The sequence below is a fragment of the Penicillium cosmopolitanum genome, assembly GCF_028827165.1.
Source record: "Penicillium cosmopolitanum strain IBT 29677 chromosome Unknown utg000004l:1.0-4361866.0:1.0-4365735.0, whole genome shotgun sequence".
NCBI classification, from domain to species: domain Eukaryota; kingdom Fungi; phylum Ascomycota; class Eurotiomycetes; order Eurotiales; family Aspergillaceae; genus Penicillium; species Penicillium cosmopolitanum.
Window position 1 is genome coordinate 2,534,188 of NW_026622674.1, and position 18,421 is coordinate 2,552,608.

Here is an 18,421-nt window from a genome sequence, read left to right on the forward strand (position 1 = left end):
CTCGGCCACCGACAGCTATTCTCCAACCTTCTACGTCCCCCTTCACCTTCACCTTTCCCCCTCCCCCCATACCGACCATCCGCGTGTGGCAACCCTTGAATCCATTTAATCCGATCGGTCATTATCCATTAATAAATCGCCCACCATGTCGACCCTCGAGGACTTGGACGACCTTGAGCACGAGAACAGAGACAAGAAGGAAGACCAGGGCGATGACGGCAAGAAGCCCAGCGGCGACGGTGACGCCGAGATGGAAGATGCTGAGAAGAAGGACGAGGAGGAAGAGCTGATGGACGAGGAGATCCTCCACTCCAGTACGGCAGACATTGTTAAGCGACGACGGATGCTGGAGAACGAAATGCGCATCATGAAGAGCGAGTTCCAGCGTTTGACACACGAGCAGAGCACAATGCGAGAGAAGGTTAAGGATAATCAAGAAAAGATCGAGAACAACAGGTATCGTCTCATTCATCTCCCAAGGGGATGCTTGCGAATCGTCCAAGACAGCAGTCGCTGCCCGCGGAGCTCGCAAGGCCCAATCAATTGAACCATCACCTTTTCTGTTTACTGACATCCCCGTTTTACCTTGCTAGACAACTACCATACCTCGTCGGAAACGTCGTTGAGCTCCTGGACCTTGATGTGGAGGCCGAAGCCGCAGAGGAGGGAGCCAACATCGATCTCGACGCCACTCGCGTTGGCAAATCCGCCGTTATCAAGACTTCAACCCGCCAGACCATCTTCCTCCCGCTCATCGGACTGGTTGACCACGAGAAGCTGAAGCCCGGTGACCTGATCGGTGTCAATAAGGACTCATATCTCATCCTGGACACCTTACCAGCAGAGTATGACAACCGCGTGAAGGCTATGGAGGTCGACGAGAAGCCGACGGAGAAGTACACGGATATCGGTGGTCTGGACAAGCAGATCGAGGAGATCGTGGAAGCTATCGTATGGCCCATGAAGGAGGCGGAGCGATTCAAGAAGATCGGCATCAAGGCACCGAAGGGTAAGATCACACTGTTCTGTAGCGGTTCTCTTTTTTTCGACGATATTAACCTTCTTCCTCTTAGGTGCTCTAATGTACGGTCCCCCCGGAACCGGTAAAACCCTCCTTGCCCGTGCCTGTGCTGCCGAGACGAACGCCACTTTCCTGAAGCTTGCCGGTCCATCCCTCGTACAAATGTTCATTGGTGACGGTGCCAAGCTGGTGCGTGACTGCTTCGCCTTGGCCAAGGAGAAGGCTCCATCAATCATCTTCATCGACGAACTTGATGCCGTTGGTACCAAGCGTTTCGACTCCGAGAAGTCCGGTGATCGTGAAGTCCAGCGTACTATGCTGGAACTGCTGAACCAGCTGGACGGATTCGCGTCCGACGACCGCATCAAGGTCCTCGCCGCGACTAACCGTGTCGATGTATTGGACCCTGCTCTGCTCCGATCCGGTCGTTTGGATCGCAAGATCGAGTTCCCCCTTCCGAATGAGGAGGCTCGTGCGAACATCTTGCAGATTCACTCGCGTAAGATGTCCGTTGAGGATAGCGTGAACTGGGCTGAGCTTGCCCGCAGCACGGATGAGTTTGGTGGTGCTCAGCTCAAGGCTGTCTGTGTCGAGGCTGGTATGATTGCGTTGCGGAAGGGCCTGAGCAAAATTGGTCACGAGAACTACGTTGATGCCATCGCCGAGGTCCAGGCGAAGAAGAAGGATTCAAACCTAAATATTTATGTTTGAATTGGTGTTTTTTCCCCATGGAATATTACTACATCTTTTTTTCTATTTTTATGCCCTTTTTCCTCATGTCATGTCATGTATGTTCGTTCGGCGGCCCTCAAAATGAGGCCGGCAATTCGCTATGCATGCAGGCGACTGCCTCTAAACCAAATAACATGATGACCCATTCTAGACCCCGTCGAGAGTTGATTTTACGCTCGCAGGAACCTGAATATTACGAGTAGAAGTCTGTAGCACTCCAGGGCTGAAACGAGCACTTGGTATACTACCTATTGTACTGGGGAGAAGCGATTTATATAGGCAGAATGTTTTGATTGGTCGATTCTAGTATAGCAGGCTAAGCTCCATTTGGATTGCTGGTCCATATCTAGGGCTCGAAACGAGAGGCAGGAATAGCTTCAATACTCACATTCCAGCACTCTCGCAGTTCCGTCCTGATAGTCACCGGCCTAGGGCCTTACTCTTTGGTGGTGGCTTTTGTGCTATTCCCAAGTTCCATTCGACCCGCAGGTTCTGATCGTGCTGCTACGAGCATCCCTTTCCGTCTCACTATATAGTATGTACTACAGTACTAGGTAGCAACCCAGGAAGTGGCCAAGGTCATGGTGAAATAGTAGTCCACTCGCTTCAGAAATGTATCCATCGATTTTTCTTTTGTTTTGGAATAAGACCAAAGAAAATAAACTAAAAAACACATAATGCAATGGTCATAAATCCATATAAAAGCCCCTTATCTAATAGCCCAGGCACCACCTTCAAACGCTACACTCCACTTATTGCATATTACCGGGCCTCGCTCAGAAAGCCCTTAGTTCTTAGCCTTGTCATCTTTAAGCGTAACGATGCGGTTCAGAATGAGTTTCTCAGGCGTTGTCTCCCGGTCAACGGCGTAGTATGCAGTACGCATACCCTGGAAACGAATAGCGTGCTTGTTCTTCTCAACATCCTGCTCAGCCGCAGACTTAGGCCAAGGAGCCGACTGCGAGATCTCAGTAAATCCAGTCTCAACCATGGCATCGGGGAAGATCTCCTCGGAATTAGGGTTGATGTCGGCCAAGAAGCCCTCGGGGTGAGCAGAGGGGTTTTCGGACTTGAATAGCGGGTTGGTGGCGCGGACCTCGGCGCGGATAGGACTGTTCTTCGCGGGGCAGTCGGCGACCCAGTGGATGAAGCTCTTGGGCTTCTTCGCGGCTTCGCCTTCCGCGGGCTTCTCATATTTGGCGTGCACGACTGTCACGTTTCCGGCGGCGTCTTTCTCGAAGGTTGTGGCGGTGATGGGGTAGGGGGCCTTGAGGAGACCGACGGTCTTGCCGGGGCGAGGCGGAAGTAGTCTGGGGAATCGACTTCGCGGAAGTCGGAGCGCTCGATGTACACAGTCTTCGTGAAAGGGATGGTGTGGGTGCCGAAGGAGGCTTCCTTGGAGAAGGGAACTTCGACCATCTCAAGGTGGTCGTCGGCCAGATCGTCGATGACGACCTTCAGAGGCTCCGTTACAACCATTAATCTGGGGACGGATGTCTCGAGGAATGTGCGGACGGACTGGTCGAATCGGTGCATTTGGACGTTGGTCACAGCCTTGGTAACTCCGAGTTCGCTGACGAAGTTGAGGATAGCATCGGGAGGAACACCACGACGACGGAGAGCAATGAGTGTGTACAATCTTGGATCATCCCAATCACGGCTGCTCTGGAGTTAGTTTTGCATCGACGTATTTCAAGTTCGAGAGTACTTACACATGACCTTCCTTGACCAGCTTGATAATCTTTCGCTTGGAGAGAACAGTGCCTGTGATGTTGAGACGGCCATATTCGCGCTGCATTGGACGGTAGACATCGAGCTTGTTGTTGAGCCACTCGTAAGACTCGCGGCCTAGTAGTGGAGTTAGCGAACCGTGTTTCACGAGATATGCGAGTAGAAAACCTACTGTTCTCGAACTCAGTCGTGCATAGTGATGAAGTAATGGATTCCAAGCTATCGGAGAGACCTAATAAAAGTTAATATGGAATCACCAAGCGCGAAATTAAAAACCAATAAAACTTACCATGGGCCATATCGTAGGTGGGGAACATCTTATATGTCGGAGCACGGTGATGTTGCTTTCCTCCCTCGGGAATTCTCCATGCGAAGAGATCCCACATTTGGGGGTTGGGGTTATCAAGGTCCTGCTTCATGCGCAGAGCCGCTTCTCCGGCCTTGTACTTTCCATCACGCATAGCACGGAACTCAGCCAGAGACTCCTCAGTGGGACGGTTGCGGTGAGGGCAAGCAAAGCGCTTGCCACCCTGCTGACCGTCCTCGGTCTGACCACGCTGAACCTTGACCTCGGCCTGGGTACAGTGACAGACATAGGCGCCGTCACGCTTGATCAGTTCCTCGGAGTACTCATAGAGATGATCGAAGTGATCACTGGCATGAGTCTCGCGCACAGGCTTGAAGCCGAGCCAATTGACGATATCCCGAATAGCAGTGTAGTAGATCTCGTCCTCTCCTTCGGGGTTGGTATCGTCAAAACGCAGGATGCACTCTCCACCGTGGTACTTTGCGAAGCCGAAGTTGACAGCGATAGCCTTGCTGTGTCCAATGTGGAGATATCCGTTGGGCTCGGGCGGGAAACGAGTGCGAACCTTGGGGTGGGTTTCGGAGACGGGGCGCTCGTTGTAAACGTCATTGAGGAAGCCGAGTTTAAACATGACTTCCGGGTCGCGGGGAGCAGCAGCCTCCTTAGCTGCTTTCGGGGGCTTGGGCTGCTTTGCAGGCTTAGGCGCGGCCTTGTTCGCGGCCTTCTCCAGTGCCTTCTGCGCCTTCTTCAAGGCCTTCTTGGAGGGGCCTTCTTTCTCCGCGGGCGGGGCAGCCTCCTTGGGCCGCTCAGGCAAATCAACAGGCTTTGCTGGATCCATGATTGAAGAGTCCCAGAGGTCCAGAGCAGATGTGAAGCAATTGGTGGGGTTGTTATTTTTCACGAGGGGCTGCGATGCTTATCAGTCTCCATTCGCTAATCGGGCCGATGAAACACCGGATGAGTCATGCGCCCACTTCCCCAGGTAACTTGAAGTATACCGGAGTATATACTTACGATAAGACATGGAAATGCCCATTGGTGCTGAAACAGTGGCTGGAATGAACCTTGATGACTCAGAAATAGACATTGTAGATTAACGAGTAGCTATTGATACATGGTAAATTGTAAATGCTGTACAGGTGTGTAATGTACAAGCCTCAAAAGGGCGAGGCGATTAAAGACAAAAACCAAAGAACCAAACCAGATGAATCAGTCAAGCCACCCAATACCTGAGATCTCGGGAAGCTACGAGCCAGCGAGACCCCCGTGACAGGCAAAGGGCCAATGAGACAAGGGAAGAAATATAGACAAAAAGAACCAAGGAAGAGTGACCATCATAGCCGCACATGAGCCGATTAGAGTCACCCGTCATGCTCACATGTGCATTAAGACCAATGAACGCCAGATGCCAATGATATCTGGCGTATGTATATGTACGTGGGAAAAGAAAGAGATGTTGAGAAATGAAATCCAAAAGCACCAAAACACAGATTTGACCAGAATGCGGGGTATAAGGCGTGATAATGAGACAAGGGAGGATGCGGGGAAGAGTGGGATAGAGAGCGTGTGATGGTGGTGTGGGTAGTATAAGGAGAGGCGGGTTGTATATAGGGCGGGTTTAGAAGAGTTGCTTCACGTTGATGAGTTCCGAGTTACCGGGGCGGTCGCGTTCCATATGGAACCACCAATCCCGGCCCATCTTGTGGTTCCAGGATCCGGTGCAGGTGTCCTTTTCCCAGGGCAGGGCGGAGGTCGACGCATGGCTCATTGGTGTGATAGGTGTTGTGGGTGTTGCAGGAGTGCCGGTAGACCGGCTACCCAGGCTACCCCAGCCGAAACGCGAAGTGGTAGTAGATGAAGGAGATGCCAGTTCCTCTATAGGTGGGTTGATGGGTGGCTTGCTATTTGTGTCAAAGCAATGGACGCCCACCCCGGCTGCGTATGATAGTGACTGGTTGGATGCGAGTAACTGCTTCCATCCGATCAGACCACCTTCCGATTCTTGACCGGGAATATCAGGGCGAAGGTGGAATCGAGGAATAGATGCCCCTGTTAAAGGATCCCGAACACCGGAGCGGCCCATGAAAGCCGGCATTCGAAATTTGTAAACTGTCTTGGGTCCGTCGTCATCCGACACGGGGGGGATCGTGTTTATACCGTTCGGACGCTTCCCAGATCCCGTAGTCGTCAATCTCTGGTTCTGGTTCTTCTTCGAAATTTCCAAGTAACGCGTTGTCTGGTACATATTTATCTGAATAGTCCTCAATCAATACTGGCATGCCTGATTCGGTATCCTTGATGGCCATATCAATGAAAGTTTGTGCTCGGATTCGAGACGAGGTCAGGTTATTTCCGGCAGGCAAAGCAAGGGGTCGAATGCTGACGGAGCCGTGCGAGCTCCGGGGTAAACTGTAACGGTCTGGTCGAAGTAACGCTTGGCCCTTTGTGATAGGTCGACAAACCGCTTGCAGGGCACCAGGAGGCTGACAGTCGTTCGGCGCCCGGAGAGTTTCCAGCCATGGGAACCCCGCAGCGAGAATACTTTGAGCGAGATGGAAATTGGGGGTATCGGACTGCTTCGGGGGTTGCTGGAAAGGTAGGGAATCGAGTTGAGTGAGTGCTGTGCCAGGGTCCGGGCAAGCCACATCCCAGTGGAGATACTTCAGGCTGGCCGAAGCGAGAATAGGTTGGAAAACCATCCCTTCCTCTTCCAGCGTAGGACACTTGTCACTTTGGACAAACTTGAATCGCTCAAGTTGTCTGAGTGATGCGAGTAGCTTGGAGATGACCAGCAGAGACTCAATGTTCTGTTCCACCAGGATAAATGACTTGAGCGATTGCGATTCTGGACGCATGGCGTACTGTGCGATACCTGCATCAGTCACACCAGGCAAGTTCTCCAATCGCAAAGATTCCAGCGGAGGCAAACATAGTAGTGTGCTATCAGCAAATGCATCCTTGTTGAACGAGGAGATGCAGAGATTCCGCAGAGAGGGCAAGAGATCAAACATGCGCAGGAAAATACTCGGCTCCAAGGCACCGTTTCCATTGAGACCGTATAGCATCAATGTTTCCAAGTTGCCCCATGAAACATGGTAATCCAAGAATTCGAACATTTGAGAGGGCCCCAAACTTCCAGGGCAAGAATCGTCACGAGGCGACAACTCAGTGGCCTCCACTGCCTCGCCCAGAACCCAGGTATGCTCTTTCAGTCGCTTGCGGGTAGACAAGGCGTGGGTAAGACGATCGAATTCGTGGTGGTAAGGGATAGACAGACCCAAAAGTCGCTCCAGATTCGGACACACCATCACCACAGACGCGACCAGGTCTCGATATTCTTGCCATTGCGCGCTTTGTTTTGTTGTGGTGAAGAGTAGATCCATCTGGGGCACACGTAGTTCACGGACGAGATTGGCCAGCATGTTTCGTTCGCGTAGGGTACGCCTCAACAACTTTAGACGGCTACCCCTCTTGAGACGGTACCGTTTTAATTGGGCCGGGGAATCATTTCCGACTATATGAATTTGAGTATATCTGGTGGTGTATGGTATCAGTTCCTTGTTGCTCGAGATCAACTGGGGCTGTTGTATGGTTGTAACTCACAGCCGTCCACGGACAGCCCTTTCCCAGGACCGACAAGTCAGGGACAATGCATGCAGGTCGCGATGGAAACAAGTTGTGCAACCTGTCTGGTGCGGCGCCTTGTGTAGCACTTCAAGGTTGTTAAGGATGACATCGTAAACCTCTTGCGGGATTCGTCGCTGAACGGACTCAATGCTCTTGGGGATGGATCCAACGGAGTCGAATTGGCGATAGGAAGAAGCAGGCGACGAAGGTGTGTAACCTGTTGTTGGCGCGGTCGAGGTTGTGTAGTTGGTGCGATAGGAAGAAACAGAAGAGGTACGCGAAGTTACTGGCTGCACCGCAACGGCGAACTCTTTGCAAGTTGCCGCATCCTGAGGAATTGTGTATGGCACAGCAGGGTTTTCTGGTCTACTGGCAACGACGCTCATGGTGAATTGGCGTGCCTGGCATCGGAGGCGCGGCGCGTGGAGAGGGGAAAGGAGGAAAAATAAGGCGAAGACAGGCGGGGGTCGAGGAATGCAGGGGGGGGTTGGTGGAGTGTGGTCAGTTGTCGTAATGGGCGGGGGGGATCGTCGAATTCCAACTGAGGTCAGTGTTATTGTGGTAGTGGTAGTATAGTAGTGTGGTAATGGTCGTTTGATTGTATGACCTTTGGAGGAGGTTGAAGAGGGGAGGTCAAAAGGCACGGGAACAAGAAGGATCATGGCACATCCACACTTTCCCTCTTACTTCACACTTCACACTTCACACTTCACACTTCACACTTCACACTTCACACTCACACACTCTCGAGGGGTCCGGGAAGCATTCGATCGCCCCCCCACACCCACTTTGCTCGTGGTGAGCGGAGAAACCTGACAGGGGGTCGACGGTTCAGGGGTTGGACTACTCAATCCTCTAGACCCGAACCGTCAGGGATCCGCCGCGGTATTGAAGTTGATCCATCAGTCTCCTCCAACCAGCACCCTCATCACACTCGCCATGGCACTTGATTCCTTTTTTTAGGGCTACTCGAGAGGTCTCCTTGGCCTGTCAATGCGTCCAATCTGCCCCCGTCAACGATGGTCATTGCATATATGCCTGCGTCGAACACGAACGGCTCTGCAGCCATGTTGCTCGCGGACGGTTCGTGAGCTGCAGCACTATTCCTATATTGGTATAGCACCATGTTCAGTGGGTCCTTGGACCTGCATGGAGTGGGGCCACTGCCCCTTTTTTCGCGGCTTTTTCTGCTTTGCTCTGCATTCACACCTTGCACGGATGTTATTGTATTGGCGGCACTACGACCGGTTGGGACTACGGCGCATACGACAGCCATCCACGTTGTACTCTACCTGAGCCTTCGGCGGTTTCAAAAAGCCACAGGAATAGTCTTGGCCAAAGAGGATCATCCAGAGTCACGAAAATGCCACTTTGTGTGCCCTGTCTGACTCAACCTGCGGTCTAAGCGTGAGACATGCGGCGCCCCTCGTCAAAATAGGCAATGGTTCAGGAACCACGAGGTCCTGTTCTAGACGTTGCTATAACTGGCGTTCGCTTGCATCCGATCTCGCCACCCCGGTCTCAAAAATTGAACGTGCTCGTGTCTCGTAGATTACTATTGGCAACGGAACCCCGAGATCGCGATCGCGGTGGATCGTCGCAAATTAACCAACCAACTCCCACAGCTCTCAATCTCCAGTCGTTTCCTCGTAAGAAACGGGCCATCCACCTCATTTTCGGTGCTGCGCAATCTCTACTCCGTACACGAAAGCCCAATTGTATTTTACTGGCTATCCCACGCGGATCCCACGGCACAGAGCTCTCGGCAGCCTTAGCTTACTCGGGAATAGTCCCAGTTTCCCGCATAGAGCAATGTGGACAATTCACAGCTGAAGTCCGATCTGGTGGAGACGGTTCCCACTCCATCGACTCTACGGAGTACCATGATAGCCAATTGCACTATTGGATGGTAGCCTTCCAATCTTTGTTTGAGAAATAATGCCGCTCTGTCGGCGTTGCCATGTGAGATTTGGAATTCCGCTGGTCCACTTCTCCGCCTCCACGACATGATTCGCAGTGCCCGGTTTTGTTCTTCGAACTAGGGTCTCCCACGAGGTCGTCGTACTCTATTTTGGATGGTCGGCTCCACTGTTTTATCTGTTTTCGTAGATTGGGCTGATGCAGCTCACAATAATAGCAGTCGATCTACGCAATATGCCGTGCAGATATACGGAGTATGGGAGATACCGAATCCACCCTTGTGGATCTTGTTGACCTGATACCTTTTCTAGAAGACCCGAACATCGCCGACACGAGCTGACACCAACAAGCGTGGAGCTTCAAAGCCGTTGCGGTGCTTTAGGGGTTATACGGACCCTGATATTTCATCGCCCCGCCCGTGCGCCGCCGAAGAGGGTCCATCTATACCTAGGTGTCGGTACACGGTACAACCAAGCTTCGCACAGCACAGCCCATATATTGACCTCGAGCCTCATTTTCCACTTGTGGCCCCTGTCAGACCGGTGTTTACTACTAGTACTACTAGGCTTAAGTCTACACTACTAGACCTGGCCCCCAAACATGAAATCTAAGTTTGACCATATAGATATTTATAGACATTATCCCGTGTTCAAGTTTCGAATGGATGGTCTTCAAACTTGAAGTAGTACCACGATAATTCTGCGTTTCAGCAGATTTTTAAATGCTGTTTTTCCTAATTGTCCATTCGGTTGGGCACAATGGCGTTTCTGATTGTGTCACTCTCCGACCAGCTAAGTCACAGAACCTGGTTAGACTATATTTTTATGCAGGAGACTACTAGTACAATCTCGATGGGAATGGTATCCATGATGAGAACAACCAGTAATATGTTATCAAGTCCTTAACAAGGCATTCCTACGGATGGAATGCTTCAAGGTAACCTAGTTTGAGCCAATGTTTTTGTCTCATTTAATCTCCGAGTGCCAGGAATGTGGGATGCTAGGGATCTACTACTACTCCAGTAGGTACTAGTAGTACTCAGAAATATATCTCTCTTCCGAGGTTGGGACTCGGACTAGCTTCCAAGGTTGTGATTTCCAGTTCCAATGAACCTTGGAAATCCACTGGGACCTGCCCAGGCTCCTGAGCTATACAAACTACAACTTGGTTACTACCAGTAGTAGTTCAAGTTTTTACATCATATAGCCCACCAAGGCTCTAATTCGCTAATGAATAAAATTATATAATACTATATTCTCATGTATAGGTATGGGACTATTCGTAAAAATGCCGTACGACTGGCGAATGTGTCGCATTTCCATACGCTGACCCTCCGTAAGTCAGATATCCAGACTCAACAGGCCCCGATTGTGACAAGACATCCTCCCGATCCCCAAACATAAAAACAGTCTGCATTCCCATGACCATATGCTGAAGGATATGGCAATGATACATCCAAACACCTGCATCCGTGACTCTTATCCGCCAAGCTCGCCACCCAGACGGGGCGAGAGGCTTCGTCTTCTCCCGGTACCTGTAAAGCACAGAGGTGTCACGTTGAATTGGGCGATGAGAATCGAGAAGTTTCTCATTAGCGGTGGCATTGTACTGCCCATCACCTCCCCCAATATCATAGTAGTGTCTGCCGTGGGCGTGGAAAGGGTGGGCATCAACACCCCCATTGTCAAAGGTGCCTTGGTTCTGCCAGACAATTTCGATGACTTCGCCGATTTTGGCGGGGAAGGTTCGCGTGATATTGTCGAATCCATTACCACGAGCAATAGCTCGTTGATAAGTGGCAGAGGTGTCAAGTTTTCCATTGTAGATGTCGATCAGGTATGGCGATTGTGGAAAGTTCTGCACCCAGTCATATCCGTTCTGGAGCCAAATGACATGGTCGCTGACATTCTGGTGAACGTCGATGATAATTCTGCGTGTTACTTCTTCCAGCTTGGGAAATCCGCGGTCCGGATGCAATGATTCTAATTCATAATCAAGCCACCCTTGAGAAATCTCAGCTACAGGCAGTGGCGGCGGCGAGGGGACAGCCTTCAAATCAACATCAGTTCCGCCTGAATATTGCAGAACCGCAAAGTTTGTTAGAGTCTTTGGTCTTGCGAGAGTCGTAAGTTGAATATAGAAGTGTCGTTTGTTGACTTTCTTCAGCTCTGCTTCAGACTTTGCAGTCAAGAGCACGCTATATCTCTGGCCGCTTCCAATTTGCAAGAAGCTAGTATTCAGAGGCTTGGTGTTGTGGCCGTCTGCTTCGATGATAGTAATATCGTGACTCTCGATGGCAAGAGAAATAAATGACAAAGCGGTGGCCCCAATGAATCTCAAGCGATACGACAAGCCCGGCTCGATAGAGATTGAGGCTAATTGGCAGGATCCTGTATCATTGGTCACCTGACGACTGTGTCCATTCACCAATATTGCCTTGGTCTCCCCACTCCATGTAAAGTTGGTCGATGTCAGTCCATCGATAATATGCTTGTCAGTCTCATTGAAGAAATCAGACAGCAGAATCGTACGCTCCTCGTCGTAAGAAAACGGCGGAGGATCGCATGAATCCACAATCAGGGGACCCTTAGCAGAGACAGCTTGAAATCCAACGTGGGAATGGTAGAAGTAGGTCCCTGCAGTACCAACTTCAGGTTTGACTTCGTAGTCAAAAAAGTGACCTGGAGGAATAGGCCATTGACTTGCCGCGGGTGCACCATCGGAGAAGGGGGCTGTAAAAGCCGTGAGGCCATGCCAGTGCTATGATCGAGGTCAGCGAGAGGTGTAAACTGCATAATTCTCTAGCTGCCTACTATCGTCGTATTCCCATTCTTCATGTCATTATAAACGCGGATCCAATTCACCTGCCCCTCCTTGAGGCGCAGTTCCGGACCAGGTGATGATCCATTGACAAGAGCTGAATATCTGTTCGTACATGCTTCCGTATAATCTTCAGCTGTGACTCGCAGAATGTAATCCGGTTGAAAGGAGTCGTCATGGTGAAAGACGGATCCTAGAGATGCTGTTGCCAAGCCGAAAAGCAAGTTAAGGCAAATTCTTATGCCCTTCATTTTTGCGGAGGGTGCACAGATTGCATCATTGGAATTGAAATAAGCTTACTTCACAATCGAGGAGGCAAAGGCATTTTAATAAAGACGCGCCAAGAATGTCGTAGCGGACGTATCTCACCACAGCCACCAAGGCGTATTTAATTTCACTTCAATTGACAGCAGAACTATTCTCTTGATTAGGGGTTACGAGGCGCTACTTGACTTTGATTGGGTTCGTGCGCAGATCAGGCCTCCAAGCATTTGATATTGGCTCTCTTTCGGGAAATGATGAGCGGTCAGGTATGGTGAGTGTTTACGAGCCTAGCGGGCTCATCCCGACCGCCTTTTGGATGAATAGGTTATGAATGCAAAATAGAATCTATCTTATACTATCGTTTCGATTTCTATTTTGTATATTGGGTGTAAATCTATTATGTGTAGCTATTATGGCCAGCCACATAATGAGAAATGATGTCCCATAAATTAAATTGAATTGCATCCAAGGTCTCATTTTTGAACCTTGCTTTTGAGTATTCCGCCCCCAAATCGAGCCCTGGAACCATCGAGCGCGCGCTCTGGCTTTGCATAAGGTTTTCTTGGCTTCCTCTGCCTTTTGTTGAATCAATTTTCAGCTTCATATGCATGGGCTCTTTAGTATTTTCGAGTCGGACAATCTTATACTCACTTATCCGATGTTGTGGTCATGCAAGCCATTGACATCATGGATCAAATTAAGGATGGCCTGACGCTTCCGCCTCTGTCTCAAGCAAAAAACCCAAGTCCAAATCTATTTGCAAAGCCTCATCTTGAGAAACAGGCGCCGTTCTATGAAGTCCGCTGGAAGTTTTTGACCTCTTTCGCGGAATATAGACTACCTCATCACCCCGATGGGGCTGTCTAGATCGTGTCCGTAAATCCCATTGACGCTGCAGACCGACCAAAAGGTCTCTTGCCCTATGGGCACTTTTCCAGCAAATAGCGAGCTCATCTAAAGCTCTGAAACATGTTGTCAGATAAATTACGATATGGCTTCGAGAGTAGGAGGGGATATTCAAAAAAGTGGCGAAAAGAAGGAATAAGATGGCCGAGGATGTGATGGAAACTGCTTGTACGTTGATTCGGCGTAATGTGTACCGAGATTCATACATATTGAGGATTTTGGAGATAGCTATTGCGGATTGGATGCACATCTCGCGGGCATGTGTATATCCAGGTCCTTTTGGCGGTTGCGGTTGTAGACCATGATGGCTTTTTGATATCCATGGCCTGTGAGCATAGATTATGCTCTGGTGGTATTGCATGCTTTAATGCCTGTTAGTTAGAGAAAAGGGATATATGCCAACATAGAAATGACGTACTGAAGAATGAGGACATGTGGAAGATATGGCGAAGTAACGTCGTCGAGATTAATTTGTAAAACAGGTGGAAGAGTAGATTTCCACTTGCGAAGCTTGGCGACAATTTTGGCATTGAGCTCTTGAAGGGTCTCTTTTGAGATACTGCTGGTGCCATATCTGTTTGAAATGTCAGGCAAGGTAAAAGAGATTTTAAAGGAGATTAATACAGGATATAACCGCATGGAGCCATCAGTTCGCAGAGAGAAACTAGTCGTTGACTGATTATGTCTTGGCTGTCCAGCAAGCCAGAATCTTGGCTGGCGGAAGAAGGTGACTCGCAGGGTATCCATCGGCAATACTCTCTGGAATTTGAATCTTGGTATGGTTTTCCAACTGTGACATCCTCCATACTGGTGCGGAATGGTCTGCCTAAGTGAAATCCTAATTGGCTATATAATAGTTAGAAGAAATACATGACCAAGTGAGATTTAGTTCGAGGGGGAAGACAAACTGGTCAACAACGTATGCGGTCCAGAACACAGTCCTGCGAAGGTTTGCGTGGGCAGCCGAGATTACCCTTGCAGACACATGACTAGACATGTCAAGGTGCAAAGCAAGATCGAATGCTAGCCTTAATGCTGATCCTGAGGTAAAAAGTAAGGTCTATTGAATGGGACTAGTATTCAGGTCTGACGTGGACTTACCGCTATATAGCCAGCCCCTTGTATCCTTTCCGTTTCCAATCTCGTGGAAGCTCAATATGACCAGTGCTTGAATAGTTGCGACAGAAGGGGACTCTAATTCTGTTTCGAGAATTGACTTCGCTCGATCGCCAAAAAACTCAACAAGTGTCTTGGGAAATGTGATCATAGTCGGATGGTATCGACATTCGAAGGCGCTTCCAAGCGCACACCTTTTGGAATCATTAAAGAGGCTACTTCAAAGGACATTGAAGATAGAAATTATTAACACTCACATTGCATTCCGCAGTGCCTCTGAGTAGAACGGAGTCGCTTCGAGGTTGTTACATTTTGCTTTCGCTTCTTCGTAAATGGATCGATCAACTACATGAAATGATGGGTCCTGCCAGCTAAAGTAAAGATCGAGAAGATGCCTCTCCAGAGCGGTAGGAACCTCTCCCTCTGGCTCGGATAAATAGGGTGGGCTTGAATCATTGGCTTCACAGCTGTCCAGTAGCGGAATTTCCCTTAGATTGAATGTGGACGTTGGGCCATAAAAGCGTGTCTTCCCTCCGTCGTCGATTTTTATGGTCCCAATTCGGTCGGAGATCTCGTCAACCAAGGCTTCAATGTCAAATGTGCTTACAGGTTCCTCCGTGAAATTAGAAACGCTTTCGCTATCAACTAGTTCGGTAGCTTCTGCCTCGATCGCTGGTGGTACATCGGCAGCCGTGATGCCTGTGCCGAAGTCTAGATCGAAAAGCCAGAGGTTTGATATACTACCTGGGTTTTTTCTCTGTTAATAGCGACTGATCATTTTCGAGTGCAACAACTGGGCAGCCATTTTGTTGTGATATTGATGACAAACTCAAACCTGGTAAATGGTGACCCTGCCCAGTTTCGGGGAAATCAATGGCATGTTGTTGATTTAAGCTCCAGTCCTCGAGCCCCTCTAAAGGGACAACATCCGGAGGTGTCGTAATATTAAGCCCCGTATAATCATTAATTTTGCCCATACTTGGTCGCTTCGTTGTCGGATTATTCAATGAGGAAAATGTACTGGCTGGCTCTGTCATTCCAAGAGTATTGAGAATCTTTTGAAGGGCATCATCCATATCATCAGACATTTTCGGTAGCTGAAGGCCATTTTCTTGAATAAAAAGACGTAATTGATCGACTCTGCAGGTCAGAAGCTCTATTGCAACACGAAGCGGCAACCTAATATTATGGCGGAGTCTCAGTCTCGAGATGTTCATCATGATTGCAAGGTTAACGTAATTATCTCACTTTCGCTTGTCAAAAGATCCATAACGGCAGTCTTTTGTTCTCCTTATGCAATTGGAGCAGGATGGCACTTTACCATCACACTGTAATGCTTTAATTCAACCCAACGAAAGATAAAAAAAATGTACGGCGAAAAATACCTTCACTTTGCTTTCCCGGCATGAGGCGCATGCCATCGTTGTATGTCGTCGCTTCATGTCGTGTTTCGTAGAGCTCATTATTGTGCCGGTCTCTGTCAAAATAGAGATAGAGACAGCAGGAGCAGAATTGAAAAGGGTCTGAAGAAACCGGGGTATGCACCACGATTGTGGGGTCCACCCGTACCGTGGTTCCAATCGGTCCTAATCCCGGATCCGCCCCAGAGTGCCAATGATTTTCGGTCATTGGATTCCGGGGAAGCTTCTCTCGAGATTGGGCGGCAGTCGATCATTACATATCGCCGGACTAATATAAATATAATATGATATGATTAGCCTGGTATTGGCTAGAAAGATTTTGGGTTAGATCGGCTATTCCATTTTCTCATCAACCCTGGCACCGACACACTGAGTTCTTGACAACTTTTTACAATTTGGACGATGTTTCTGTAGAACGCCCAGGAAAAGGCGCTTCGGTACAGAATCACTCCTGCTTGTGGTGCTGGGTTTCTTCTCTTCGGCTATGATCAGGGTGTATTTGGTGGCCTGCTGGACAATGAATCGTTTCTGGGGACATTCGGGTTCCCAGGGAGTACGATCCAGGGTCAGATTGTGGCAACCAAAGATATCGGCTGCATTATAGGAACACTCATTTCCATGTATGCTGGTGACAAACTGGGTCGCCGCAGAAGCATTCTAATCGGCTGTGGGATTCTACTTATTGGAGCTATCATCCAAACGGCTTCCTATTCTCTCGCGCAGATGATTGTCGGCTGTGTGGTTGCGGGAGTTGGGAACGGAATGAACACCATCGCTATATCCATCTGGCAGACAGAGACTGCTCGGCCAAAAGATCGGGGTATACTATCGTTTTTCAGCTGGTCATAAATATTTTTGGAATCGTTATCACCAATGTAAGTACCCATCAGTGTTGAAGACCTAGTTGGATCGCTCACCATGATTTAGTGGATGAACTACGGCTTTACCTTTATGCCCCACTCGACTGTGACCTGGCGCTTTCCTTGGCATTCCAGTACTTCTTTGCCATTGTCACCGTCGCCTTAGTTCTCATTACGCCAGAGTCTCCTCGTTGGCTTATTATGAAGAATCGAGTAAGCGAGGCCCAGAACATTCTCGCCAGGCTCTTATCGAAGCAATATAACGACGCGGTTGTTGTGAGCGAGATTCAACATTTAGTTGCGTCTGTTCATCATGAAGCCGAAGTCCAGGAGTCGGTAGCCCTGAAGGAAATTTTTACTTTTAATAGTAAGCAGCAAAAACTTCGCCGTATGTTCCTAGGAGCTGGTACTGCTTTCTTCCAACAAGTAGGAGGTACCAACGTCATTGCATATTACCTCCCCGTGGTTCTTACGCGATCAGTCGGTCTAAGCAGTCGCATGGCCTTGATCCTGTCTGCAGTGGACTCCATGTCTCTTATGTTCTGGGGCTCAATGGCAGCCCTCTTGACCGACCGCGTTGGGCGAAAAAAAGCTGATGCTCATGGGCGTGGCTGCCAGTAGCGTTTGCTTTGCTCTTGTTGCCGTGGGTTTGCGATATGGCGGTCCAGACAATCAGGGTATGTCGATACTGGCTGTGGTTTTTATTTTCGTCTATTACGTCTTTTATGGAATGTCGCTGCTTTCGATTCCGTACATATACCCCGCCGAGATCAATTCTCAGAAAATGCGCAACATTGGAACTCCTTTGCGACCACAGTCAACTGGATTTTCGTTTATGTTGTTGTGGCAACGCCTACCGCCATCGAAAATATCCAGTGGCGGTACTATATGCTGTACGCCATTTTCAACTTTTGCTTTATCCCACTTATCTACTACTTCTATGTCGAGACTGCGACATTATCTCTCGAACAAGTCGATAGGCTGTTTGAAATCAAACATGACGCAGGAAAAGACATGAGTTGGGCGGATGCAACGCGGATCGCTCGTACTGAGAATGATGATTTGCAAACACCGGTGGAGAAGGATATCCTGAGCGCAGAGCACTGCGAGATCGCTCCCTGAGGGACTCGCAGAGTCAAGCCAGAGCAGATTCCAAAATACTGGGGAGATCATAGATGGATAAAGTTGAACCTCAGTTTGTGTGGCGATCACATTGTTGTTGCCTTGTTGCCTTGTGCTCTAGGCATCCGCCCCGGCACACATTCGCCTGCATATAGATAGCTGCTTCCTTCTCTCTAGACTTATTACTTTCTTTGTCGGTTACTACACGTTGTCTTTCTTCTTCGTATCTTTATATTTGTTGTATCCGAGTTCTTCACAATATAGACCTGGGCATATTGTGCCACTTGAGTGCATACTAGTACTAGTAGCTTTGCCAATTTTCCTCGGGCTTTTATTTTGATTCCTACTTACCTCCGATCCACTTCCCCGCTCATTTGGCATACTTCCGAATTTGGGACAATAGCCAGAGTCACCAGACTGTTCCAAGGTTCGAAGAATTTCCTATCATGTCGGACATCAAAATCCGGGATTTCTTGCGGCACGCTCCACGCCAGAACCCCACCAGACAGAGGAGTTTCGTTACATAAATGGCCTTGACCCAGCTCTCATCTTTTTCATTTCATTGTAGACTTTG

At 49.3% G+C, this 18,421-nt stretch overlaps 7 protein-coding genes across 7 annotated transcripts; 2 read left to right on the forward strand and 5 right to left on the reverse strand.

Annotated features, from left to right (window-relative positions):
• Positions 1-145: 145 nt before the first annotated feature.
• Positions 146-1,732, forward strand: N7509_002341 (proteasome regulatory particle base subunit RPT5; the record flags this gene model as incomplete). Its single annotated transcript, XM_056626978.1, has 3 exons — positions 146-456; positions 594-1,009; positions 1,074-1,732. The coding sequence occupies 3 exons, from the start codon at positions 146-148 to the stop codon at positions 1,730-1,732; spliced, it is 1,386 nt and encodes a 461-aa protein (XP_056492773.1).
• An 808-nt stretch (positions 1,733-2,540) lies between these two features.
• On the reverse strand, positions 2,541-4,629 carry N7509_002342 (glutamine--tRNA ligase; the record flags this gene model as incomplete). The annotated part of the gene is given in 5 exon segments (XM_056626979.1): positions 2,541-3,020; positions 3,032-3,413; positions 3,466-3,601; positions 3,657-3,716; positions 3,774-4,629. The coding sequence occupies 5 exon segments, from the start codon at positions 4,627-4,629 to the stop codon at positions 2,541-2,543; spliced, it is 1,914 nt and encodes a 637-aa protein (XP_056492774.1).
• A 780-nt stretch (positions 4,630-5,409) lies between these two features.
• Positions 5,410-5,886, reverse strand: N7509_002343 (uncharacterized protein; the record flags this gene model as incomplete). The annotated part of the gene is made up of 1 exon (XM_056626980.1): positions 5,410-5,886. The coding sequence occupies one exon, from the start codon at positions 5,884-5,886 to the stop codon at positions 5,410-5,412; it is 477 nt and encodes a 158-aa protein (XP_056492775.1).
• Positions 5,887-5,917: 31 nt separating this feature from the next.
• On the reverse strand, positions 5,918-7,804 carry N7509_002344 (uncharacterized protein; the record flags this gene model as incomplete). The annotated part of the gene is made up of 2 exons (XM_056626981.1): positions 5,918-7,325; positions 7,395-7,804. 2 exons carry the CDS (start codon positions 7,802-7,804, stop codon positions 5,918-5,920), a joined length of 1,818 nt encoding a protein of 605 aa, XP_056492776.1.
• A 2,809-nt stretch (positions 7,805-10,613) lies between these two features.
• On the reverse strand, positions 10,614-12,409 carry N7509_002345 (uncharacterized protein; the record flags this gene model as incomplete). Its single annotated transcript, XM_056626982.1, has 2 exons — positions 10,614-12,098; positions 12,152-12,409. The coding sequence occupies 2 exons, from the start codon at positions 12,407-12,409 to the stop codon at positions 10,614-10,616; spliced, it is 1,743 nt and encodes a 580-aa protein (XP_056492777.1).
• Positions 12,410-13,119: 710 nt separating this feature from the next.
• Positions 13,120-15,664, reverse strand: N7509_002346 (fungal specific transcription factor domain-containing protein; the record flags this gene model as incomplete). The annotated part of the gene is made up of 7 exons (XM_056626983.1): positions 13,120-13,690; positions 13,747-13,902; positions 13,953-14,174; positions 14,237-14,369; positions 14,430-14,638; positions 14,702-15,188; positions 15,280-15,664. 7 exons carry the CDS (start codon positions 15,662-15,664, stop codon positions 13,120-13,122), a joined length of 2,163 nt encoding a protein of 720 aa, XP_056492778.1.
• Positions 15,665-16,483: 819 nt separating this feature from the next.
• On the forward strand, positions 16,484-17,847 carry N7509_002347 (uncharacterized protein; the record flags this gene model as incomplete). The annotated part of the gene is made up of 3 exons (XM_056626984.1): positions 16,484-16,685; positions 16,793-17,342; positions 17,394-17,847. 3 exons carry the CDS (start codon positions 16,484-16,486, stop codon positions 17,845-17,847), a joined length of 1,206 nt encoding a protein of 401 aa, XP_056492779.1.
• Between the last annotated feature and the right edge of the window lie 574 nt (positions 17,848-18,421).